The sequence below is a fragment of the Rattus norvegicus genome, chromosome 4, assembly GCF_021556685.1.
Source record: "Rattus norvegicus strain SHRSP/BbbUtx chromosome 4, alternate assembly SHRSP_T2T, whole genome shotgun sequence".
NCBI classification, from domain to species: domain Eukaryota; kingdom Metazoa; phylum Chordata; class Mammalia; order Rodentia; family Muridae; genus Rattus; species Rattus norvegicus.
In genome coordinates, this window is record NC_141537.1 from 13973232 (window position 1) to 14000963 (window position 27732).

At 45.5% G+C, this 27732-nt stretch overlaps 1 protein-coding gene across 7 annotated transcripts in view; it reads left to right on the plus strand.

The window, feature by feature from the left end:
- Window positions 1-27732, plus strand: part of Reln (reelin) — a 420816-nt gene that overhangs the window by 360896 nt on the left and 32188 nt on the right. For all 7 annotated transcript variants that reach the window (XM_087655993.1, XM_087655991.1, XM_087655994.1 and 4 more), the window contains 7 exon segments: window positions 3687-3855; window positions 14827-14967; window positions 15997-16174; window positions 18299-18492; window positions 21657-21913; window positions 25413-25567; window positions 26940-27154. In XM_087655993.1, coding sequence (XP_087512119.1) covers window positions 3687-3855; window positions 14827-14967; window positions 15997-16174; window positions 18299-18492; window positions 21657-21913; window positions 25413-25567; window positions 26940-27154 — 1309 coding nt within the window.

The following is a 27732-nucleotide window of genomic DNA, read 5'->3' on the forward strand; positions in this document are numbered from 1 at the left end:
CGCCAGCCAGTTAGATTGATCAGTAAGCCTCAAGCTCAGTGACAGTCCCCAAAAAGCAATTAAGGAAAATACTCAGTCCCCACCACTGGCTTACACACACATACATACATGAACATACACATACATACATACATGAACACACACATACATACATGAACACACATACATACATACATGAACACACACATACATGTACATACATACATGAGCACACACATGCATGAAAACATACATACATGAGCACATACATACATGAGCACGCACATACATACATGAACACACACACACACACACACACGTGCGCACACATGCACTTAAGTACCCAAGTGATAGTGTTATGTACACGAATGATCACAGTACATTTTAAGTTCTTGCAATCTTCTTGAAACTGTTTAATTTTTCCCAGCAACACTGTGTTGTAAATAAAGTATACATTTTTTTAAAAAAAAACATTGTGGACCCATGGCTCCAGCTGCATATGTAGCAGAGGATGGCATTGTCTGACATGAACAGGAGGAGAAGCCCCTGGTCCTGTGAAGGCTCCATGTCCCAGTGTAGGGGGATGCCAGGGCGTTGAGGTGGGAGTGTGTGGGCAGGAGTGGGAGCATCCCCATAGGAGCAGGGGGAGGGGCAGACGGGAGAGGGGTGAAAGGGGATAACATTTGAAATATAGATACAAAACATATCCAATGAAAAATAAAAACATTGTGGATAGATTTTCAGAAACTCGGTCAATCAGATTTCCACTCAGGCATGTGGTTTACTTGGAAGATCATTGCCTTGTATGCAAGCCCTGAGTCCACTCCCCAGCACCATGTAAATTGCATGGTGGCACACGCCTGTCATTCAAGCTCAGGAGGCAGGATAAGAAAGGAAACATGAGCTGCCATTGTCGCACAGCCTTGACCCTTTACCTGAATTACAGACCCCTCGGGATTACTGAGGAATCCCAGACCTGTGTCCCCTTACAGGACACTTCTAAGACAATATGGGCCCTTGTTCTTTCTTAGATCACAGAGCGTGACTATGTGAGGAGCTTTGTCTCTCTGTGACCATATTTTCATATTTCTATGATCTTTGAACTTTATTAGGAAGAACCCCAGAAGTATTCTTTGTACCTCGATTGTAGTTAGTCCTCACCGGTTAGTGGGGGTGGAAGTTGTGGGGTAGAGATGGACAAGCAGAAGGTACCCATTCCATATTCAGTAGATGCATTCTGTCTGAACAGGCGCCTCAAACACTTAGTATCCAGTAGATGACTGAAGGAGAGCGTTCTGTGGCTTGGAGCGGATGTAAGATGTCATGCAAATTCAGAGGAGGGAGCATTGACGAACGGCGGTCCCACCTAAGAGTTAGAGAACATTTGACACCGAGCTAAGTCTCCACAGGACCGTTATGGCTGGAGTGGACTTTAAAGGGTAGATAGATCAGAAACGCCATTCCAAACTGAACCAGTATCTTAAGTACGGAAGGCTCCCCTGGCTCAGGAAGGTTGCAGGAGAATGAAGCGCATTGGCACATTTCTTAAAGACAGAAATGTACTTGGTATCCCAGTGTCCTAATCCTTCGGTAGCTTAAGGAGTCGACAAAAATCACAAAGGATGCTCTCCCAGGGTTGACCCAGCAACACCAGAGCTAGACTATCTCCTCATGAGCCAGCTGTTCGTGCTTCCGCCACAGGCAGGCGTGGTCTCCTGGGAGAAGTACAGTGAATGAAATACTGAAAGAAGAAAGCACTAAGTAAAGGTAGCCACAAACTTCAAAGGACCTTAAAGGGCAGGTACAGAGACGTGTGCTTGGCAGTGTACACTTCATTGCAACACAGTGTTGTTGATAGGAGATCACAAGTGCAGAGGTGTATCGTCCTGGTTTTATTTCTGTGACTGTAATGAAATGCCCGAACAAACATCAAGTTAGGAGAGAAAGAGGTTTATTTCTTCTTACAGTTCTGGGTTACAGCCGGCCACACAGCATCACCAAGGGATGCTTTCAGAGCTGCTAGCCCCATAGCCAGCATCCAGAGGATTTGGAGAGGTGACTCTGGTCATGAAACCCAAGCACCAAGAGTTTCTCAAGGTTCCCAGGGGGTTTCAGTGTGCAGCTAAGACCGAAAGCCATGACTTTGAGAAACACTAAAGAGAGAGGTTGGAACTAGGACATTTACAAAGCATTCAGTAGCCAGAGAAAGCAATGGAGGAAGAGTGGATCTGGGGGCAGGGGGCAGGGTGCAGGGAGTAGAGGAGAGGAGAAGCCGTGGCCGGAAGGTAATGCATGAGAGAAGAAGAAATTTAAAAATGAGAAAGAGCAGCAGAGATGGGGAGAGGCTGAATGTTTAAAGGTGAAAGAGACAAGAAAAACCTAGCTTTCTGCAGACCCACACACAGTCTAATTGCTTTCACCCAGACTCCATGACTTCTAGCCATCTCTCCACACTTCTCTGATTCTTCAGTGTACTCCTTTATATAGTAGGGTGAAGTGTGTGCGTGTGTGTGTGTGTGTGTGTGTGTGTGTGTGTGTGTATGTGTGTGTGTGTGTGTGTGTGTGTGTGTGAGAGAGAGAGAGAGAGAGAGAGAGAGAGAGAGAGAGAGAGAGAGAGAGAGTTTGATTATATGGTTTCTAGGAAGTGTCTTTTATAAGGAGAATAAGATTGGCATGGTTGGCCAGGAGTTTTGTAGAATGGTCAAACCTGAAAAGACTGTGGCGAGAGCTGGCTTAGTGGCTAAGAGCCGTCCTTACAGAGTAGGGTTTGATTCCCAACACCCACACTGGGTGGTTCACAACCGCCTGTACCTCTGACCAGATACCCTCAATGGACACCCATCCAAACACACAGACGTACACAAAAACACTCACACAAAAGTCTGTCTTAAATTTTTGAAAATATTGCTCCAAAGTTTAAAAAAGAACATTAAGTTCATTATGGGCAAAAATGGCATGACATTAAAAGGCGTCTTGTTGAAAAGAGGGGCTTCAGTGGGAGAAGGAAGGGTTAGATGAGTGGTGAGGGAGCGGGACTAAAGCTCAGGGTGTGAGAAATGATTGCTAACACTTGTATCTGAGGCCGGATGACTTCGTTGTAATTGTTCTAAGAGGTTCTCATTATAATAAGTGATTCTGGAAAAGTAACTTTATCTCACTTGATCATGTCTCCTAAAAAGGAGTGGTAGTTCAGTGTCACTTATAAAATTAGCAAAACTGGACAGGCATTGCGGTGCGTGTCTTTAATCCCAGCACTCAAATCTCTGTGAGTTCAAGGTCAGCCTGATCTACATAGTGAGTTCCAAGACAGTCAGAACTGTGTGAGAGACCCCACTTCCAGATAAGTAGATGGATGGATGGATGGATGGAGGATGGATGGATGGATGGATGGATGGATGGATGGATGGATGGATGGATGGATGGATGGACAGATGGACGCATGGACGCATGGATGGATGGATGGATGGATGGATGGATGGATGGATGGATGGATGGATGGACGGAGAGACGGACACACACTCACGGATGGATAGCAATAATATACAGAGGGGAAAACAAAACATAAATAGTTGAAGGTCAGAAACAGAAACGTAGAGGAAAAGTCAAACTGTCTCATTACATTAAAGCCTAGGTACGCACAGTAAGTTTCTGTGGCTCCTGGGTCTGAAGACGTATGCTTATACTGAGAATGCTACCTCCCGTTTCAGCCATTGAACTGGAGTACTCCGTGGATCTCGGGCTGTCGTGGCACCCCCTAGTGAGGGACTGCCTGCCTACCAACGTCGAGTGCAGTCGCTATCACCTGCAGCGGATCCTGGTGTCAGATACTTTCAACAAATGGACCAGAATCACCCTGCCCCTCCCTGCCTACACCAGGTATTCATGGTGAAGTTCTGTTTTTTCTCTAAACCCAGTATTTTCCTGACTTTTAATGCTAATAATTTTTTTTTGAATAATGGCTTATACAGGAAAACACTGGCCATATTGTAACAGCTTCTCTGACTTGATTTAGAGATGCCAAAAACCAGCCGTTTAAAACAGGACCATTGAACACAAAAATAGATTTGAATGGGATCTATTTTTCTGCCATTTAAAACACTGTCAATATAGCAGTTAGTGGTTTCTTATAGGTGGATATATCGAGGAACTGTTCCCTAACATTAGCCTCTACTTTTTTCACCTTTATTTTGAATATTAATCTGGAATTTGAATGCCCTCTGTGAGAAACACGTGTAAGTGTTCCACCCACTGCACCAACAGGAAATGGCTTGGCTGGAGAGCAGTGCCCAGGGGATGGTGGTGAGGAAACCGAGTCTGACTTGCGTGTGCTTCACTCTCCACTGTGAGGAACAGGCACCTTTCCCAGGGGAATGGTGTTCTGATTCCTTCACCATCTAAAGTGGGTGCGAGCATAGGAAAGCTCTAAAGATCATGATTGGCACTGTTCCCCTGGAGGAAACCTGATTGGCTTCTGCCATCAACAGCACAGTGACCAGCACAGCGTAAGGGACGAGTTACAGTTTCCGCTTCTTATCGTCCCGTGGTCTCCAGACAAATAAAGACTGAATAATCCTCCCAGCAGACACGCGTGAAACTCCAGCGTTCGTCTAGGACATAACTTTTCTTGGGATTATCATAAATGGAGTGGTTTCTGCCTCTAACAGCCCACGGCTGCTTCACAATTGCTGGCTCAGAGGCAGGAGACTATATTAACTGAGTGCTGAGCTGCCAGGCTTAAACGAGATATGTGAGATTTTGTTGCTCGTTAAAGGTATTGTCGTACATGAATTATTAAGGTGGTCTTAATAAGTAACAGGGAAAAAAACTCCATTAAGTCAGCCATCTTTTAAGTCTTTATGAGTTCTATGAATTATTACCTGACTACTTGACAGCATTTTGCAAATAAGTGGCATTCTAAGATTTACTTCAGCTAGTCATTGTGCCCTTGAGACGTCTACTGAAGTAAAGTAATTATTCCTCATATTTTAATCTATGTTTTAATTGTCTCTTGCACATACTCACAAGAATTTTGACCCTTTCAAACGGTACATGAAAAATCTGTGATATGCATCCGTTTTTCCCCCTGTTACCCGTATTGAAAATACAGTTTGTTGACCACATTATCCTCAGGGCTCCTGTTGTGCGGTGCTCTTAAAGGTGACTCTGCCTTACACACAGCCCTCTGAGTAATTCAGAAAGAAATGTATGTAGATGAGGCCCAAGCTCTCCTCCCTCTGTTCTCAGTCCCGCCATCTTTTCATTGTGTTTTCCCTTGTTTCAAGTTAAACTTTCAGTGGTTACCATGCAGGAGGCCCTTACTTTGATCCTCACACAGACAGGTTGGTTGGCAGACAGGCAGGCACACAGACAAGACATTAACGTAACTGACTGCCTTCAAAGCTTGGGACTGTGCTAAAGTGTCTGGGCAGTCTCTCAAGCCCGAGTTCGTAGCTCTCTGCTGGAGTTGCTATTTCAGTTTCTAGGTGTCTTTCTATAAGAAAGCGCGGTACTGACAGCTTACAAATGCATGCTAGGTAGGTGTTAGGAGTGGCTGTGAGCGCCAGACAATTGGAGCTTTTCCCACCAGCTTTTGAGATGGCTGTGGAGCACCTAAGTACCGTTGGAAACGGGAGCAAGTGGAAGATGTTTGCCCGTACATTGTCATGAAATGGTTCATCAAGTGGAAATAGCCAGTCGCCACCAGTGGCAACTGCTTAACCATTCATAGAGTTAAAAAGATAATTTTAGGTATTTGTTTAGTAGGCTTTAGTACATGCCGGGATTCTCCCTATCTCAAAGCTCTTTCGGTTCAGTAGAAGGCAGAGGTCTTCCCCAGAGATCACCGGCGCTCGCTCAAACTAACGATACAGCTTAGCCGTGGTGGGACGGAATACTGGAATATGATAGGCTATGGTTGGACATCACGAGAAAGTACGACTCGGTCAGGAAGGCCAGAGAGTGCTTTCATGAGGAAGGACGAACGGGTACAATCTGAAGGTGAACTGGGCAAAGAGCAGGGGTGTCCCAGGCAAGGAGAGTACACTGTGGTAGCAGGAAATTGGTGTGTCTGAGTTCAGGAAGGAAGAAAAGTGAGATGGGAGAGGGTGTCAAACCGTGAAGAGCAGGGCGTGTTAAGGTCTAGGGATGCTTACAAGTCTGTCAAAGTGCGCGGGAATAAGGAGATGTGGTTCGAGAGCATTGCACACAGAAAAGCTTATTCTAACTGGACAGCCAGTGAGAGAGGGTAAGAGTCCCAGAGACAGACAGACAACAGACAGACAGACAGAGACTGGTAATGTGCTCTCAATGGACATAAAGAGAAATGAAGACTGTTCAGCTGGAGAGTCTGACGATGAAGAGGACATCGTTACAGGGAGGGAAAGAGCAGCGTTGAAGGCAACTCCAGCTCTCAGACAGACAACGTCAAATGGATCCCGGTGTCTGCTCCTGAGAAGGAATCCTGAGACTAAACAACAAGATATCTCATATCCACACTGGGCACTGCAGTGCTAAAACCTAAGGACCTGGCAGAGGATTTCATCTTCATTCCTGGCCATGCACTGGTTAAGTTGGATCTTCCTGGAAACCCATCCAATAAAATCAAAATGAATGAAAAGTGCTAGTGCGGCCTCACAGGACTGAGCTCATGGTAATGGTGTAACGCTGTCTTAACTTCCTTCTCTGCAAAGGATATGAACTACGGGGGTGGGGGGACCGGAAGTGACTCCTGCTAATTGTAACTTAACGCTTTGCTGGGGGAACAGTCTAAAAGTGCCACAGATGTGGAAAACTGGGAGTTCATACTGAAAGTCAGGGTCAGGGGGAGGAGTTTTGTGTAGAGATGTTCTGGCTTTGAAGAATTCATGGATGAAGAGACGAACATTCTAAATCAGTGATCCAAGTAAACATGACAGGGAGGGCATGCACCTTAGAGCGACTGTTTAAAGCAGTAAAACTGGAAGGAGGCCATTCGTGGAGTTGTGCTTACTGACAAACAACACTGAAGCAAGGCAAGAGAGTGGGATTCGTGAGAATGGAGTTGGGGAGATAACTTAGCTGGCAAAGGTTCCTGCCGTGCAGTCCTGAGGACCTAAGTTTGAACCTCAGAACCAAAGAAAAGAAGCCAGGCATAATGACAGAATTGTGATCTTGGCACTGGCGCCCAAGACAGCACACTTGGGTTTGTGAATTCACTGGACAATCACCCTAGGCTACTTAGTCAGTTCCAGGCCAGTGGGAGCCCCTGTCTCAAAAGCAGACTTGAGGACTCCTAAGGAATGGCAGCAGAAGTTGTTCTCTGGCCTTCGTGAGTGCGCACACACACACACACACACACACACACACACACACACACACACACACACACACTTCTCCATTGCATGTGAAAGGAAGACTCCCAGGTTTGAAGTTGGAAGTCTGTCATTAATGCCACAGCTGCATCCACTCTCCAGAAGAGACCGGCTGAGTGGAAACGGCTCACAGAGGAGGCTGGAAGATGGAGAGTCAGAATAACACGCTGTCACGTGTTATGTGGTTGCCACTCGAGATGTGACTGCCATGCAGGAAAAGATCAGTGACATCAGCCACAGACAAGAAAACCATTTCAAGTTTTCTCAGATTCTTTTTTCAGTCTTTAATGTCTTCAAAAGAATAGTTTCCAGAGCCTCTGGAAATAGTTTGTCTGGCCTGGGGGCCCGAGAAGAGCCATAAAACTAATACAGACTTAGCCACTGTATTAGTGTCGTGCCTTTATCGCTTGCCTGTGAGATTGAGTAGAATGCTATGAGGTGTTGAGAAAGGCTAAAGAAAAGACATGGTGGCTTCAAAATCAATTCATACCCCCAATCCCAATCTGCCTTCCTCTTCGTTACCAACCGGACTTAAAGATAGCAGGTTAGTTCAAGTGACATGGGTTCTTGAAGTGTCAGCTGAGAACCAGAGAGCCACTGGAAGGGCAGGTAACTCAAATCCACCGAGAAAGGGCAGAAGGGAGTGGTCACGGTACAGCTCAGGTGAGACGCAGCTATTTTAAGTCAAGGTGAAAGTGATCCACTCCTGCTGGCCCAGTGACCCAGCTGCTGCCTTCTTTCTTAGCCACAGGAGCCATTAAAAAATCTGTGGAAAGCTCCTCTAAGGTGCCCAAAGGAAAGAAGGCCAAGGGGGAAAAGGTGGCCCCAGCCCCCGCCATCATCAAGAAACAAGAGGCCAGAAAGGTGGTCCATCCTTTGTTTGAGAAAAGGCCCAAGAACTTCGGCATTGGGCAGGACATTCAGCCCAAAAGAGATCTCATGCGCTTCGTCAAACGGCCCGGCTACAACAGGATGCAGCGGCAAACAGCCATCCTCTATAAGCGGCTCAAAGTACCTCCTGCTATCAACCAGTTCACCCAGGCCCTGGACAGACAAACAGCGACTCAGCTGCTTAAGCTTGCCCACAAGTACAGGCCAGAGACAAAGCAGAAGTAGCAAAGGCTGCTGCCCCGGCTGAGGAGAAAGCTGCAGGCAAAGGGGACGTCCCAACTAAGAGACCACGTGTCCTCTGAGCAGGGGTCAATACAGTCACCACCTTGGTGGAGAACAAGAAGGCTCAGCTGGTGGTGATTGCCCATGGTGTAGATGCCATTGAACTGGTGGTTTTCCTGCCTGCCCTGTGTTGAAAGATGGGGGTGCCCTACTGCATCATCAAGGGAAAGGCCAGGCTGGGGCGCCTGGACCACAGGAAGACCTGCACCCCTGTTGCCTTCACACAGGTGAACTCGGAAGACAAGGGTGCTCTGGCTAAGCTGGTGGAAGCTCTTAGGACCAATTATAATGACAGATATGACGAAATCCGCTGCCACTGGGGAGGCAATGCCCTGGGTCCTAAGTCTGTGGCTCACATTGCCAAGCTGGAAAAGACAAAGGCTAAAGAACTCGCCACTAAACCAGGTTAAATGCACACTTACGTTTTCTGTACATAAATGTAATTTACAAAATTAAAAAAAAAATGTCTGTGGGAAGTTAAAGGAGAAACGAGGTCACACGTGTAAGAACTGGTGTGTGAGGGGCAGGGGTGACAGTGAAGAGGAAAAAGCAAAATAAGGTTGAAGGCAACTTCTCAGTGAGGTCCCCACAGCGACTGAGAGTAAAGAAAGGAGAGCCGAGCCAGCAAGCACAACATTTCCTGTGCTCTTCGGTTCGTTAAAGAGAGATTCCTTATCTCCGTCCATTGTTACTCCAGTACGACAGGATGTTTATGGAGGCTTCACTGTCCAAGTCTTCATGACGGAACAACCTGTGTAAAATGTTCAAACTAGCTGGAGACATACTACGCTGACGATACAGGCCCTCCCCCGTGTCACATGACACTTCCAGCATCACTACTGTGGTGTGCTGGGGTGTTGGGTCCACAAAACAGAGTAATCTTGTACAAGCTGTAGTACCACTGAGTCCCCATACCGACTATGTCGCTGTATTGGCACTCGTGTTAAAACTCTGTCCATGTGTCCTACAGTAGAGACTCAAAGCCTCTGAGCCCTGTGGACAGCCAGCTTACTACCAAGTTTTTAATCAGAGAATCTGATGTTTGACTGGTCCTGTACATGGATGTGACTTACTAAAATTGCTTGCCCGGCTAAACGTAAGTCATCCTCCATTGAAAAGCTAAGCTGAAGCGAGGGGAGACCTCCTACATGCAGTGCAATGTACTGAGCCCTCAGAGGGCGAACTTGGAGAGTTATAGTTTCTATCATTGCTTTCTGTGATTTCTTTTTTCAGCACAATTAGTTTTTTAAAGCTGCTTTGCTTAGAGATGAGAGAGACTCCTTTTTATTTTGAATTCCGAAGTTTAAAGCCCCCTGTGCTTTTGAAGCGATTTCTGTTGCCTTGTATTTCTATTTATTTAAAGGGCAAATGCGCAAAGTTAGAGGCTCCCACATACTTGGTAGCCGGTTTTGATGCACTGCCAGCACTGATTCCTAAGTAACCCCGCTTACCCTAACGCCGTGCTGTTCTGATGCAAATTCGAGACGCCGTAGCATTTCAACTGCAAATATTTCAGTGCACGTCACTAGACAGGAAGAGCATTTTGGACAGCTGTGATGTAATTATCGCAGCTAAAGATGGCAATTTCTTGTTCGTAACGTCTTCAATATTCATCGCTCAAAAGTTCCCGGCAACTCACAAAAGTGTCATAAAGCTTCTGCAACTCAGGATACAAACCAGGATCATTTAAGCCTCTCAGGCCTCCTCTAAAGTATCTCCTCCAGTCTCACTGAGTGTGACGGCATAGAACTGTCCTCTGTGAGGCGGGTCATAGGGCCCTCTCCTTGCTGATGACAGAAAGATTCGGTGGCTTCTGGGGTACGCTGAAGCGTATCACTTCCCATCAGGTCACACATGCACTCTCCCTCACCAACAGAAGTACTCCAAAACCTTAACGTCATGGACCCTGAGCCTGGCCGTGAGCTGCCAGAATGCTAGCATGTCAAGCATTTCAGCTGTTGGTCTCGGTTTCCGTCTTCCCTCAAGACCACCAACACCACATTCCTATCTTTGCTGATGGGCTGTCAGAAGCATTGTATACCTCGCACCAGACCAACCCCCTACAAACCTCTGGCTCTCTTCCTCCTTTTAGTAGACAGAGCTGGACAAAGGGGTTATCTGTTTCCCCCCATGTCGTACACTCAGGGGGGCGTACCTAGGTACAGTGAAGGTCACTGTTCATCTCCTCTCCAGAGAAAAGGAAAGCCTAGTGGAGTGGCTCATTTAAATGCTCCTTTTGCTAACTGATTGGTTTTTCATGAGTTGTGATAAAGTAATCCTGGAGGCTGGATAAACACTGTATATGCTGTGTGTGTGTGTGTGTGTGTGTGTGTGTGCGCGCGCGCGCGCACGCGCACGCTATATATATATAATATATAGTATATATAAATAAATATATATATATATTTAAATATATAGCAGTACCTAGTATAAGCTGAATGATCCTTGCCTTTTCTTGCTGGTTGTTACTGAATCCGTGTATGATGAAGGCCCTCGGCCCCGCCATCTTCGTCAGCAGATTAAGAATTAGCTTGGGAATTTGATGTATCTCTTTGAGGGAAAACGTAATGTCAGGTAAAATCAGAAAGGCTGAGATGGTTAGCTGTGGTTTCTTTCAAAGGAGCTCTTCCCAATAGTCTTCCTGGGTAAACCGAGTCATCCTGCAGCATCTAAGAGGATGAAAAGCACACTGAAGCCTGTTAAAATGGTGGGGCCACATCACGGGGGAGGCGAGGGGAAGACAGGAAGGCTTAGCGCTGGAATTCACCGACCTGTGCCTTTGAAGCACCCCCAATGTGTTGACGGGGAGAAAGTGGTATGAACTCAGAAAATAATCAGAAGGAGAGATTTCAAGGGTATGTGAGAATAAGAAATTTGCTCTGGGGCCCTTTCGCCTCCAACTCGGAGAAGCAGCAGCTGGTGGCAACCATCATTCTACGGGACCTTCAGGATAAGCAATGACAGCCGCGGAGGGAGACGCCAGAGCGCTCGTAGGTCTTGGTAAACATGAACAACTAATTAATTTTCACAACACCCTTGTGAGTCAGGGAGCAGCGTTTTCTGAGCTTTGCAGATGGGAAAGTGTCAGCATGTAGATCTAAGTGATTTGGCCCCTCTCGCAGTGAGGCCAGGCAGGGCTGGGAATAAGTCGTTTCACTGGAAAGGCTTAGAGGTTGAATTCAACTTCCATATTCTCTCTCTCACTTCTTCCCTTTAATGAAAATGCTTCTTCTCCCTGTGAAATAATACTGGATGGTGCATTTGCCTATGAGGGCGTGACTACCAGATATCGTCGCTATTCCTAAGAATATAAAACCATTGCATTTCAAAGGGGGAGTTCAGAAATTGTCATATCTGACCTCCTTATTGTGTCGAAACACTCACTTGCTCACCATGAACATAGAGCTCGCTGGTGCCAGAGTACAAATTAGAGCACTTGCTTATCTTTAGACCCATTGGCCAACTCCAGTTTTAGTACAGTCTTCACATGGTCTCCTACTGATTCCTTTTCTGTGGAACTCCAGAGAGAGGCATAGACTGAAAGGGGGCCGGGTTGGAAGTCTCCACAAAAGCTGTCACCTCCAGCAATTCATCTGGCTCTCAAATCTCCTGTTCAGTCTTTCTGTTCAGAGGCTGCCCAGACTGTGACTGAACAAAACCAGTCATCAAAAAGCCACCACCTGCTAGGCAACCCGTGCCACCTCTCCAGCCTCCTCCAGCAACCATCAAACTACTGTCCCTGCCCTGCTGACCCTAGTTTCCCCCTCGGCCACCTGCAAGGTGTCTTTTATTTGCTTTTTCTGGGAATCTCTTTTGCTGTCGACTTAATATTCTCTCAGTAGATGTTTATGAAATCCCATTTATAAGGGCCACAGACAGTGAAATGATGAACAGAGAAAATAATTAACAAAAGAAACTGCTTTAAAAATGGACACTTTATAAGGTGACAAGGGCTTTGGTAAACACGTGTGATATTGGGGACAGGAAAAGTTGATTACTTGTTATTATAGATAAGCACCGAGGACACAAAACAATATTCCTGGCCTTTCAGAAAATTTGTGATTAAAAAATCAGGAGACAGAATAAACTATATGCAGGCTGACTATGTATCAGAATAGATGGTTATGAGCTATGAGAGTGTGGTGCTCCACTGGGTGACAAAATGTTGCTGTGTAGAAACAGAATAGTAATAAATTCGGTCATTAATAAGAGCAGAGGTACTGAGATATACAGCCCTAGTGGGGGGCGGGCATCGATACAACACGGGCTCCCTGCGGAAACAGTGGCCCCTGAATATCAGTTCCCTGTCCCTGTAGAGCCCCATGCAGAGTTGAGCCAAAAGGGATCTGCACCACATGCTGCCTTATGACTTAACATGCCAGGAAGGAACCGTGTCCCCCTGAAACATCACACATACATGCTAAACTGCGTTAGACACCACATAAGAGCAGATTGCTGTGGGTCCGAATAGTATGACACAAATGCCATTTTTAAAAGGGTTAGAGAGTCGCCGGGATGGACCCACATGTTTCTCATGATCCAGCGCCACAAGACCACCATCTTTACGTATACCAAGGAGTCGACTACCGTGTTCGAACTGAAGCGCATCATGGAGGGCATCCGCAAGCCGCCGCCAGAGGAGCAGCGGCTGTACAAGCTCCTCGATGATGGAAAAACTCTGGGCAAATGTGGCTTCACCAGTCAGACAGCAGGGCCACAGGCCCCAGCCACAGTGGGCCTGGCCTTCTGAGCAGATGACACCTTCGAAGCGCTGTGCATCGAGCCCTTCTCCAGCCCTCCGGAGCTTCCAGATGTGATGAAGCCACGGGATTCTGGAGGCAGCGCCAGTGCACAAGCTGTGCAGCGAGGGTCCCAGGCCTACCCGCTAGGGACCCAGTCCCCCAATAAAAAAAGATTTGGGGGGTTGGGGATTTAACTCAGCGGTAGAGCGCTTGCCTAGCAAGCGCAAGGCCCCGGGTTCGGTCCCCTGCTCCGGAAAAAAGAAAAAGATTTGGCTGTCTAAAAAAAGGGGGCGTGGTTAGAAAGAAAATGTCTCTTTGAGGACCGCCGTTCCCTGTGAGACCGTAAAGGACACGCAGAGATAGAACGAGTAGAGAGAGTGCGCGCTCCTGGAGGGGAAAACACAAATTCAGAAAGGTAGGGACGAGTCCAGTGTGCTCTGGAACTGTGCTTAAGAAGGGAGGCCAAAAGACAGGCTTGGTGTTTAAACTCAATGCAGCAGGAAATGAAAGATCCAAGGCGAGGAGACGCCTCTGCTGGGCATGCGGGAGCTGGAGAGCAAGGACTGTGAGAAGTCAGCTTATGCCAAGATGCTCAGGACACACACTGGACTGGGCTGTTTCCCAGAATGAAACTCTTAAGTTCTAGGCTGTTCTCTTTGGATTATTGACCACATTTTATGTTCGTACCTTCAGTTAGGAAACGTAAGGCTGTTTCTGTTGTTTCACCTTTTCCCCTTCCTGAAACTCATATTTCCCTGATCAAAATATTAAGCCCTTTAGCATAAAGTATGCCTGGCTCAGTAAATACAATTCATTCCTCTGTCAGTTCTGAAGGCTTGCACGAGACCCCGGTATTGTTTGGTTTTTACTGCCATCTAGTGGCTCTGAACATGTTTGTTGTTTGCCAAACAAGATGCTCTCCAAACTGCGAAGGAGAGCGGCGTTGCTGCTTCTGGAACGGAGAACTTCTGGGTTACATGGATTATTCCGTAAAAATAAGCCCATCTTTATTTCTCACCCCCCTCTCTTCTCCATATATAATTATCTAGGGTTTCACTGACCTCTGTTTTATGGAGCTCTGTAGACTTCCATTAGGAAAACTGCTCCTGGATGCTGAGTGAGGTGGATGCCCTTAAGAGCAAGGGAAGAGGGGTTGGGGATTTAGCTCCCTAGGAAGCTCAAGGCCCTGGGTAAAAAAAGAGCAAGGGAAGAGCATGAAACTCAGCCCACATTCTGTCCTAAGTTAGAGGCAGAAGGGTTACAGCCGCTCGAGGGCAGACATCCTTCTCCGAGTTTACAGCCCTGACATCTCCTTACGATGGCTTCCACACAAAACTCAGACCCTTATTGTTCCCCAAGGCTGTGATGTCATCTTCTTTTACAAGACCCAGCAAGATCCCAGGGGCGAAGAATCTATTTATCTGGCTTATAGTGTTAACTAGAGGTTTGCGTGGTCTATGGCAGTAATGAATGTGCTTTTGAAAACAGGACTGGGAGTGTGCACCTTTGTGCTGCCCTCCTCGAGCTTTCTAGAATACATTTTCTTCCCGTCACGTTCTTCATTGTAAATCTCTTCTTCCAAGGTCTCAAGCCACTCGTTTCCGCTGGCACCAGCCAGCGCCTTTTGACAAGCAGCAGACGTGGGCGATAGATAACGTCTATATTGGGGATGGTTGCCTCGACATGTGCAGTGGCCATGGGAGGTGCATCCAGGGAAGCTGTGTGTAAGTCGGAATGTTCCTTACATCTAAGTATCTTGACTTATCCCCCCCCTGCTTTCTAGAACCGGTTTTGTCATCACTCCCCCAAGTGACTAGCTTTTGCATTTTGTATCTGAGCTAACAGATGGCCACTGTAACTACTTTCCTTTAGTGATTAGCACCTGAACGACAGCTACCTTGTCAACAGAAAGCTCAACTGTAATTTGCAATGTTCATTTTTCTGCCATTTCTGCGATACATTGGAGTCTTGGAAAAGATGATAGAAAGGTTTCAGGGGTTCAATAGATTCTCACCAAAAATAATATAGTAAGTCAGGGTAGAAGTGAGGGCATGCATTAGTTGATAACCCTCATGTTGTTTTTGTAGTAAAGCATAAACATATCTGATCGATTTATCAGGCATACTTCACAGAAGACACATACACACACATGTACCCACGCACATACACACATGTGCACACATATGCACTACAGCCTTTTATGCTTCATTTTCTAAAATCTTGCTGTTTGATTGAGTGTACAGACTCTAATAGAGAATGCATATGACCTTTTCCACTAATCTATAGCCATAGAAAATCTGGCCCTTGGTCAATGATTGTACCCTATCCAGGATGACTCTAAAGAGCCCTGGGCAGCCTCCCTGAACACAGAGCTGAGAACTCTGTCCAGGGATGGCAGTGATCATCCAAGGCATGTCTTCTGTTTGCACACAGCCACTTGGTTCTTAAAGCACTGGAAGTTTCCATGAAAGAGACCAGTGCTGTATATTATCATCCCCCAGGGATATGTTGGTCAGGGCTTCGGTGCATTGTTTAAACGTGTTTCTTTCTCTCTGCCTGAAACTACTACTTCAGGAAAGCCTACAGGATGGCCTTAAGGAGAGTAGATGCTCCTTAGCAAACCTCTGCTACTCTGAAGAGCAGTAACCTATCAGGACCCCAGACTAGGAAACCTTTGGCTTCCCTGATGTGGGAATTCTCACTCATGGGCTTCCTTCGATGTTGACTCTGCCTTTCTCTTTTTCCGCACCCAGCTGTGATGAGCAGTGGGGAGGCCTGTACTGTGATGAACCTGAGACCTCACTTCCCACCCAGCTCAAAGACAACTTCAATCGAGCTCCCTCCAACCAGAACTGGCTGACTGTGAATGGTGGGAAATTGAGTACTGTGTGTGGAGCCGTGGCTTCGGGCCTGGCTCTCCACTTCAGTGGGGTAAGAACTGGGCTGATGGTTTACTCTTTTCTCCACCCCCTAAGCTCCCCACAAATCCCACGAGTCCCCTTTTAAGTTCAGTCAGCCAATCAAGATGAGTTACCCTCAGTGCTTAGTCATGATCTGAAATTCCAACTTTAGACCAATCAGACAGCATTGAACGTTTCCAGTATTTTCCCACAGAACATTTGAGACCACCTAAAGACTCAGCTTGGGTCACCTCAGTAATATTTAAGAACACGTTTTTAAAGGACTTGCATAGATTTCCATCCTGAGAAAGGGCACCTGTAGAGTGTGTGTTGGGCTAAGGGGGTTCCATCTGGATCAAGCTATAACTGAAAAGGCTTCAGCTCACCACACATTCGGGATTAAAGAGTAAACATCTCGGAGTTTCTCGGATGTATTAGCAACAACGTTTGTAAATCATTCCAGGAAGAGTAACTTATCAGTGATTAGAACATTTGTACTTGGAGCCTATTATTTTGTGTGTGGCAGAAGCAATATTAGAAAGTTTTCCTTTGAAAAAAAATTATAATCATTCTATTTTGCTGCTAAAATTTACCTTTTTTTTCTATTCTTTTTTTCGGAGCTGGGGATCGAACCCAGGGCCTTGCGCTTGCTAGGCAAGCGCTCTACCACTGAGCCAAATCCCCAACCCTAAAATTTACCTTTTTAAAAGCATAATATCCCTAGTATCATGATTAGATGGGCAAATTCATTTTTTTTTAAAATTAACAATTTACACTCAACTCTTTTTTTTTTAACTGTACTCTATCACAGAGTTTATGTGGGTGCCAAAGAACTGTATTACTGATATCCAGTATTCTACCCAGGAGTAACAAAGTATATGCATCATAACGGTTTTTTAATAATTGACAGCGTTAAGAATGTATATATTCAAGGTACTCTTCTACCTCAGGTAGAAGTGGGAGTGGCCCAGATGTCCACATATGTTCAACTAACAATTACCTACTTAGCAAGACTAATAGATAACTAGTATAAATGACACTAAGTTAGCTACGAATATGTCAGTAAATGGTATTTGGGGCTAGGGAGAGCTGCCTCAGTCAGTAAGTGCCTATATACATAAAGACTTGGATCCCAACATCCATGTAAAAATGAGGCATGGTAGCCTGTATAACCCTAGTGTGTAGGGTATAAGGGTAGGTTGGGGTAGAAGTTAGAAACAGCCAGATCTCCAGAGCTCATTGGCCAGCAAGTCTACCCAATCAGGGAGCTCCAGGCTCACTGAGAGACTCTGATAAAAAAATAAGGTAGGGCATGATAGAGAAAGACACCCACCCCCCACCTGACATTAACCTCTGACCTCTACATGCATGTAAACACATATGAACATGCACGTGTGTGAAAATCTAACCCATGCACCCATGTGTATTCATACAAAACAACCACAAACATACACACTCATTTAAATAAATAAATACATTTTAAAGGGCATTGCAACTCTCTCATTATAATTAAATCATATAAGTATTTCAGTTGTAGTCATTTTTAATATTTTATTAAAAATAGTTATGTCTGAGGGCCAGAGAGATGGTTCAGAAAGTAAGAGCATTTGCTGTGCTTCCAGAGGACCAAGGCTGGTTCCCAACACCTACATGGTGGGTCACAACTGTCAATCACTCCGGTTCCAGGGGATGCAATACTTACACACAGATGTAAATAAAACAGTTATGCCAAAATGTTACTTCATTAACAACTGGTGCTTGTTAGCAAATGCTAAGTAATAGTGAAAATACTTTAATAAAGACTTTGCACACTTACTTTAACTCCAACTTTTACTTGCTTATACAAAACATAAATATACACATATATATACATATATATGGGACCTCCTTAGAATATATAAGTATAGAGATTTGCTTCAAGTAAAAATTGAAAGTCCAGCAAGCATGGGCTGGACATCAGGCTAGAAGCTAGTGTGAGAGAGCTAGTAGTACAATCGGGGGGATACATGGAGGCGGGATAATAATAACACAACACCATGAACCTCGCATTACAAAAAAGATATCTGAAGAGAGGAAGAGAAAAGCTGAAATCTGCAGGACAGGAAATCCAGGTTGCTTACTGCTGCTCTTTTCCTATTCTGCCTCTTTTCCTTAGGGCTGTAGCCGATTGTTAGTCACTGTGGATCTGAACCTCACTAATGCTGAGTTTATCCAATTTTACTTCATGTATGGATGCCTCATTACGCCGAGCAACCGTAACCAGGGAGTCCTGCTGGAGTACTCCGTCAATGGAGGCATCACCTGGACCCTGCTGATGGAGATTTTCTATGACCAGTACAGCAAGCCTGGGTTCGTATCTGCGCTAAGTCCACTGACTAGGATGCTGAGGGCTTAGGAAGGCTACCAGTGACCAGTCTTCAGGGACTGAGGGGGACTACAACTTACTCATCAGTAAAGGAAACCTCTGAGACAGAAAGAAGCAGGGAGAGCTTTCTAGGCTGCACAATCACTAATCAGAGGTTTTATTTTAAGAACAATTAACTTCCACATCAGAGTAAGATCAATTGCTAGATCATAATGCTAACAGTAAGTAAACTGTGTGCAAGAAGAAGGAGGAGGAAGAAGAAGAGGAGAAGGAAGGAAGGAAGGAAGGAAGGAAGGAAGGAAGGAAGGAAGGAAGACTGACCATGGGTGGCCAAGTATATGGTAATTCAAAAATATTTGGAGAAACACAAACATTTGTTTACAAAGTATCCACCCAGTATACACAAGAAAATAGTAAGACAGAATATCCTTAAGATGCCTAGGACATTATTAAATCCCTCTTTTAAAACCCTAAACAGCAGGGGTTGGGGATTTAGCTCAGTGGTAGAGCGCTTGCCTAGGAAGCGCAAGGCCCTGGGTTTGGTCCCCAGCTCCGGAAAAAAAGAAACCAAAAAAAAAAAAAAAAAAAAAAACCCTAAACAGCCATCATGTATGAATCTCTAAATGTGTTGGGAAGACCAAAAGCAGCCATCGGAGCCATTTAGAGAAGTCAGAGGGGCTGGATGAGGTGGTGCCATCTGAGGTCTCAGTAACTCTGAGGCTGAGGTGGGAGGATCATCGGAGAGTGTATATTGGACAACACAGTGAGACCCCATCTCAACACTAGAAGGAAAAGAAAGGGGAAGTGAAGTAAAAGTTGAATCAGGAGTTACCCCTCTCCCCTCAAGGCTTAGCAATCTGTGAAGTAGATGGGGCAGAGGATTGTAAGACCCAGGGGTAGGGCATGAGTTCCCTTGAACTCTGGGTTTCCCAGACATAACAGGGCAAAGGCACAGATGAATTCGGAGACAAAGACAGCATGCATAAGACCTGTGCAAACTTGAACCAGACAAAATCCCAACATAGGCACAGAATCCCACCTCATACACAAGGAGCTATTAGCATCTGATTGCTTCTGAGAGAGGGAACAACAGTGTTCGTCAGTGGAGTGGCACTTGGTGCATGATCCAGGGCAGACCCCGTGACCAGTAGTCAGCCAACACGAATGATCACATAGGGAAAGAGAAAAGAATGTGGAGTTGGATCCGAAGGGAGGTGGGGAAGGATCCGGGGAGAGTTGGGGGAGGAGAATGAATATGATCAAAATATATCATGTTTCTCAAAGAGTAAATTTGCAAAAGAAAGAAAGAAAAAGGAAAGAAAAGAGGGGGGGAAAGAGGTGAACCATCTGAAGTATTTCTCAAGGGAATGAATGAGTCAGAGAGGGCTCTAACATCCTCCTGTGGCCTCCACACGCTCGTGTGTAAATGGAACACCTGCACACCCACACATGCACACGAACCCCACAAAACACACACAATAGTTATCATTTTAAAAGGACATGGGCAGATGAGCTCTAACACCAAGAGACATGAGGACATAAAACTTGGACAGGCCTGCCTCAAAACCACTGATCTCTAAGCAGCCTTCCTTAGCGTAAACACTAATGCCCTCGATGGTCCGAAGAATGGGCTGAAGAATTCAAGAAGTGATGGAAGTGTCCGAAGCCCATTCACGGGCATCCTAGACGGTCACTCTCCAGAGGGCAGCCTACTATGCTGGGCAGGTGTAACCTAAAAGAGACACAACACAGCAGCAGGGAGGCTGAGCAGATGGCTCGGTGGCAGATACTATGTAGCATATGCAAGGCTCTCAACACTGCAAAGGAAAAGATCGACAAGGAAATGCTGTGTTGACAAAAGGAAAACAACTGCACCTCTGGACCATGAAAGTCAGAGATTAAAGCAACAATTATTACTGCCCTTAGCTCTAGGACGAGCTTGCCCACCCCAAGACGAGCTTGGACTGGGATTTCAGCACTGAGGCTCTTGAAAGACAGGTGGAACGACAGAAAAGGACTGTGCTGTCTGCGCAGGGAGAAAACAGAGAAATGTTTCCCCGGGTTCTAGGAGCTCTGAATATAATCAAGTTATACTGCCGGCTGGCAATGAGTACTTTTTAATTGCAGTTGGAAGTGTAAACCTCATATCTACATGATGAGTTTGTATTGAAGCATTAAGCTCTCTGTCCTTGAGGACTAAGTCAGAAGGCATGCTGAGCTTGTTAGCAATTCTCCTGCAGTATTTCCTCCAGCGAGGCCCATTAGCCAAGCATTGTCTGTACCCTCCGGCAGCTGAGACCTGCTTGAATTCAGGCTGAGGCTCAAACATCCTACCACAAGCTAGTGTCTGTATTCCCAGCCTGTTGCTTGCACTCAGCAGATTAAAGTCAAAAGCAAATACCAAGGAGAAAAGAAAGAAGGCTGAAACCAACCCTTACGTAGCAGGAAAAATATGGTCAACATTGGCTTGTCTCTCTCAGAGTGTGTATAGTATAGACCCACGGTTACCTACCCAGGGTCGCAGACAGCTAAGTCCACAGGCAACTCAAATGGACAGATAGCTAGGGGATGCTGACATTGTTTACATTCTGATTTCTCTAGTCTAAGGACTTGTAAAACAAAGCCAGCTAATCAGGGTCCACACCCAGGAGTTGATGTGTTATTTTTAAGAGGAAGAGTAGGGAGATGGGCTTTTACCTGGGAGGAGTTAGGGAGAGGACTTGAAGAAATGAGTATGAACAAAATACATGGTATAAAATTCAACGGAACAAATTCAAATGTAATAAAGCTATTTTTAGTTTGTCTGGGAGCGAGGGAGATGGCTTAGTTGGTAGAGTGCTTGCCTTGCAAGCATATTAGAAACAGCCAATCAGTGAGCGCCAGGCAGCGAGAGACCCTGTCTCAAAAAATAAAGTGGAGAGCAATTTAAGAGAACACTCAAGCATTGACCTCTGGCCTCCACTTGCCAACATACATATTTGCATGTGGGGGGGGGTAGATTTTGACTGATTGATTGATTGATTGATTGATTGATTGATTGATTTAAATAAGTCCACCCTGGGATATACTGTTGCTCACTGCTGTTTCAGATCTTCTCCTCATGAAATATTTAACAAATATCTCCCTCCCTCTCACCATTTCCTGTTAGGTTCGTGAATATCCTTCTCCCTCCTGATGCTAAAGAGATTGGTACTCGCTTCCGCTGGTGGCAGCCACGACATGATGGCCTTGACCAGAATGACTGGGCCATTGACAATGTCCTCATCTCAGGCTCTGCTGACCAGAGGACGGTCATGCTGGACACGTTCAGCAGTGCCCCAGTGCCACAGCATGAGCGTTCCCCTGCAGATGCTGGCCCCGTTGGGAGAATTGCTTTTGATATGTTCATGGAGGACAAAACCTCAGGTGATTTGCTCACAAACACTGGACAAAAGTACACTGAAATGCAGTTGAGGGGGGAGGTTTTTCACAAGTGGAACCGGGTCCTTGCCAGGTATTTGGATGATGTAGAAACAAAGAGAAGAACACCATTCCTTTTTCCTGTCAGCCTTCCCATTAGACATCGGTCTCTTTGCAGTCATTATAGAACAATGGGAGGCATGTTTTTGTTTCTGTTTCCTATTTTCTACTTTGGAGGGGAAGAACCAACATCTCCTGGCCTATTGCTGCTGATTTTTTGGGTCAGGGTCTTTCTCTGGTTCAGGCTGTCCTAGAACTCACCAAGAAGCTCAAGCTGCCCTCAAACTCACAGTGATCCTCCTGCCTCATCCTCCTGGTGCCTTTCTTAGCATCTAAAGTCAGAATGTTGTGTTTTCTGCAAGTCAGGCATGTTCACAATGGCATCTCATGTTTCAGATGGTGTCTCGGGGTCCACTTGCTGTAGGTCTCTCTTCTTACCCTTCTTCCTCAGCAGGGATGGATAGGTCAGTGATGCAGGCAGCTGTGGGAACTGCACCCCACTCTCATCTGAATGCTTTTTATTTTGTAGCACTCACGTAGGTTAAGGCTGTGGCTTTGCCCTCCCACATGTATTGTACCAGGTAAACCAGTGTGGTCAGATGCTGGTGTCTCCTCCTCACACTGTGAGTCTAACCAGCAGTTACAATGGCTATGCAGATGGTAAGACGCTGTGTCTCTCCTGCTTAGCTCGGACGTCTAGCCCCACCTCCAGAAAGTGGCGTATGACCAATCTCACAATAATGAAAACTTTCCAGAGAAATGGCATACCTAGGGGAAATTTTAATTTAAGGGGTTTTAGGGACTTAAATTACAACTAAATTAATAATGTTTTATTATAAAAGCAGTAAATGATGTTCAAGTTACGAAATTGAGGAAAATACAGAAAATCGTGAGGATGAGAAGATTATCATCACCCAGGGGATAACCAGTATCACTACTGATAAAATGACTCCAGTGTTTTGTACGCCTTTAACAAATATTTTAACGAAGTTGGGATCTCAAATTAGGTGTATTTTGTAGACTGCTTTTTTTTTGGGGGGGGGGTCGGATTGAATCTTGGGTTGTCGTGTTGTTGATTAAATGTCTTAGAAGATAAACTTTTACTGGTTTTAAACACCATTATACTTTATAATTTGCTGTTGATGAATCTTTACCCTAATTAATTTAATTTCAGTCGTTAGGATATCATGTAAATAATAACCAAATCCACCCTGGCAAATGGAAAGGCTTATCTTTACCAAGTCCCTAAGGCTTAGCTGGGTGTGGCGGTGTGCCAGCAGCCTTAGGAGGCTGGGCAAGAGGAGTGTCATTTGAGAAAGGCATGAGTACAAAGAGAAAGAGAAGAAATGGGGGATGGAGGAGGATAGTGGGGAGGAAGAAGAGAAATGGGAGGTGGAGGAAGAAGGGGGAAAGAGAAAGTTGTTACTGAGAGTTGTTCATACAGATCTGATTCAGAACTTCGCTAAGTTACTCCTCTGTGTTTTCCCAGTGTAATAGTTTACATAAGTAAATTTACAATCAGAATAATTTAAATATTACTTCTGTAGTGCTAAAAGCCAATATAAATCAAGTTTAAGCACCTAGTATACATGCTGGTTTAATGTGGCCCTGACTGTTGCAAGGAAGCGTCTGCTCACAGAAGCAGCTCTGTTCTTGTTACATTATTTCAAGGACCCCATTGTCTTGCTCTCTTATCCATGAGGCTCGCTCATGAACCTTTCATCCTGCCTGCAGCATCCCACAAAAGGCGCCCAGAAAGAAACTGGTTCTGAATCTCACTGGAGTTTGAATGTTGGTTCACAGTGATGCTGTGTCCTCTTATCTATGACTCCAAATCCCTCAGAATGAAGACACAGATAGTAGAATGGCCCCGCCAAGCCATGCAAACCCCAGCAATATGTTGTTCTGCAGGCACGTGTGCCCAGACCAAACTTAGACTCACTGTGGGTGAAGCCTGAGTTACAGGAAAATCCCTTGGTCTCTCTGGATCTCTGAGGCAGGCGCTGTGCACATGCCTGCCCCAAGCCTCCGGTTGTGCCTGTTTGTCTCCACACTGTAGACATGGGCCTAACTAGGAAGCTCTGAAAGTTAAGCCTGTGAGATCAAAGTATGTCATTAACTAGATACAATTTACATCATTTGTTTTCATTTCTAACTTTACTAGGTAACAAATACAATATATAATTACCTCTTCCCACTGAGCAGAATGATACAGGCCTACAATCACAACACCTCACTGAGGCAGGAATATCTCTTTTCTTTTTTCTTTTTTTTTTTTTTTGGTTCTTTTTTTCGGAGCTGGGGACTGAACCCAGGGCCTTGTGCTTTCTAGGTAAGCGCTCTACCACTGAGCTAAATCCCCAGCCCCCTGAGGCAGGAATATCTCAAGCTTAAGACTAGCCTGAGGTACATTGACAATTCCAAACTAGCAACACCAAATAGACTGACTAAAATATAAGTGGATGGATGGATGGATGGATGGACGGATGGATGGATGGATGGTGGATGATGGATGGGATGGGTGGATGGTGGATGATGGATGGGATGGGTGGGTGGATGGATGGGTGGATGGATGGATGATGGATGGGTGGATGGATGGATGGATGGGTGGATGGACGATGGATAGATGGGATGGGTGGATGGATGGAATGGGTGGGTGGATGGATGATGGATGGGTGGATGGATGGATGGATGGGTGGATGGACGATGGATAGATGGGATGGGTGGATGGATGGAATGGGTGGGTGGATGGATGGGTGGATGGATGGATGATGGATGGGTGGATGGATGGATGGGTGGATGGATGGATGGGATGGGTGGGTGGGTGGATGGATGGGATGGGTGGGTGGATGGATGGATGGGATTGGTAGATGGATGATGGATGGATGGGATGGGTGGATGGATGGTGGATGGATGGGATGGGTGGATGGATGGAATGGGTGGGTGGATGGATGGATGATGGATGGGTGGATGGATGGATGGGTGGATGGATGGACGATGGATAGATGGGATGGGTGGATGGATGGAATGGGTGGGTGGATGGATGGATGGATGGATAGATGGATAGATGATGGATGGATGGATGATAGATGGATGGATGGATAAATAGATGATGAATGGATGACACACATTTTATTTTACAGTACATGGAGAAACTGGGCATGGAAGTACATGCTTCTAATCTAGCAACCAAGAGACTAAAGTAGGAGGATCAGTCGTGAGTTTGAAGCCAGCCTGACCTATAAAGTGAGACCTTGTCTTAACCACCCTACCCCTCAAAAAATGCACTGGGTTTCTGTCAGCTAATGTCCATGTTATAGAATGTTTATATTAGTCTCTATTTTACGTGACATATTGTATATAATTCTAGGACTTGGGTTAATGTGAATATTTACTTTAAGTCCTTGCTAAATCTGTCATCCAATTTTTTGTCTTTTTTTTTCAGTGAATGAGAATTGGCTCTTCCATGATGACTGTACAGTAGAAAGATTCTGTGATTCCCCCGACGGTGTCATGCTCTGTGGCAGCCATGACGGACGAGAGGTGTACGCAGTGACGCACGACCTGACTCCCACTGAGAACTGGATCATGCAATTCAAGGTGAAGTCTCCGTGGCCTCAATCACACAAGTAACCATACATTAGCAACGTAATCAGAGCCGTCACAAAGATAAAGGCCGTCTAAGATTCCAAGACCTGACATATGCTTTGAAAGATAAACTTAATGTTAAGGTCATATGCACCTCACCTAAATATTAGTTAATGGTTAAAAATATTGTACTTCTATACTATTCTAGGGTAGAATTTTGGACTTTACATAAAAGCAAATATTTACAATTGGGATTATATACTTAGAGAAGAAAATACTGGTTTAAAAATGTAAGGTACTGACTGCAGCTTACTAAGTCACCATCTTAAAAAGTAAGTTGGCTGGGCGTGGTGGTGCCTGCCTTCAATCCGGAGCTGAAGCAGTTCTCTGGGAGTTCGAGGATAGCTGGGCTATACAGTACGTTCCAGCCAGCTAAGACTACAAGGAGAAACTCTGCCTAAAAACAGAAAACAAAGGTAAACTGTTTCCTTATGAGACAACGCTATAATCGTTATTCCCACTTCTTCTAGAAGCCCATTCAGACGTTTCTGTAGAACAGAAATTATTGACTATAGGAGCATGATTAGAACTCGTGCCTCAGGCTGGAGAGATGGCTCAGAGGTTAAGAGCACGAACTGCTCTTCCAGAGGTCCTGAGTTCAAATCCAAGAAACCACATGGTGGCTCACAACCATCTGTAAATGGGATCTGATGCCCTCTGCTGGCGTTTCTGAAGACAGCTACAGTGTACTTGTATATGATAAATAAATAAATCTTAAAAAAAAAAAAAAAAAGAACTTGTGCCAGGAAGCGCTTTGGATAACATCTTGGCCTGGATCCGTTCTGCTGTATTCTGTCCGCCTGAATCCCTCTGTGTTTGCAGAGCTGACGCACTATGGCTGTCACCACACTGAAGGCCCTGTGCTTCTGTTGTCTTGTTCTACTGCATCTTGCTCGTCGGGGAAAGTGATTTATTGAGAGTTATAAATTATATGACAAAGCAGTAAAATTAGTAAGACCATTAGCAATCCTTCTTGGTCAGCCATTCTGCCAAACATAGGTGCCAGGCCATTAACAAAACAATTTGTAAGCCTGGGCCCGGGCCTTCCAAGGAAATCGGCCAGTGTGGCGGAGGCACGGCTTCTCTCACCAATCCTTACACGATGTACTTGGCACTTTCTACAGTTTGTCACCTTGGGCAACCATGCAGTGTCCCCTGTCCATCAGCAAAACAAACAATGAACTTGAAAACGCAGGTGGTAGCTATCAAAAACGCAGGTGGTAGATGTCAAGGGACCTGGGGCCTTTCTTACTGCCAACGCTTTGGGGCTGAGATCTGTAATATGGTTTTAATGCCTTGACAATCTTCATTTTCTGTTCATTAGATCTCTGTTGGATGCAAAGTGCCTGAAAAAATTGCCCAAAATCAAATTCATGTGCAGTTTTCAACTGACTTTGGCGTGAGCTGGAGTTATCTAGTCCCTCAGTGCTTACCCGCCGACCCAAAGTGTTCTGGGACCGTCTCTCAACCATCTGTGTTCTTTCCAACGAAAGGGTGGAAAAGGATCACCTACCCGCTTCCTGAAAGCTTAATGGGGAAGTAAGTAGAAAATTAAAATAAAGTGTGGCTGGACATACCCAGGAGGCAGCCAGTGGTTCTGCCCTCAAATCTGAAATTATGGGTAATTGTGGGTAAAGTGCTCCCTTCCTCTGTGACGCTAGGGTCCCTAATTAGTGACTTCCATGATGAGCACACGTCCTGTTGTGATCTCAGGCTTGGAGGTCCTCCATAAATGTCTCTTTCGGATCGGTCTCTTTTCAAATAGGATTAGAGCAACAGTAATGACCTTGGAGCCAGATGCAAAGACACGTTACATACCTTACTGGCCTTGTGCACTGTGGTCCAATATAAACAGGTTTCCCTAATCCTTACCTGAGCAGGGAGCATATCCCAACCCATACCAGTAGCACAGCTCCTAATTTCAGACCATTGTATACGACGGCTTGGCTTGCAGGTTTTCTTTTCCTCTCATCACAAAGCATCATGTTGTGTGCACTTGGTGTGGAGGATAATTAGCCTGGAGCACTGGGTTAAACCATGCTCTGGAAAGTCTGGATAATTTAATTTAAGGTGACTCCAAAGATTCCCCGTCTACTGTAAAATTAAGAAAGGAGGTG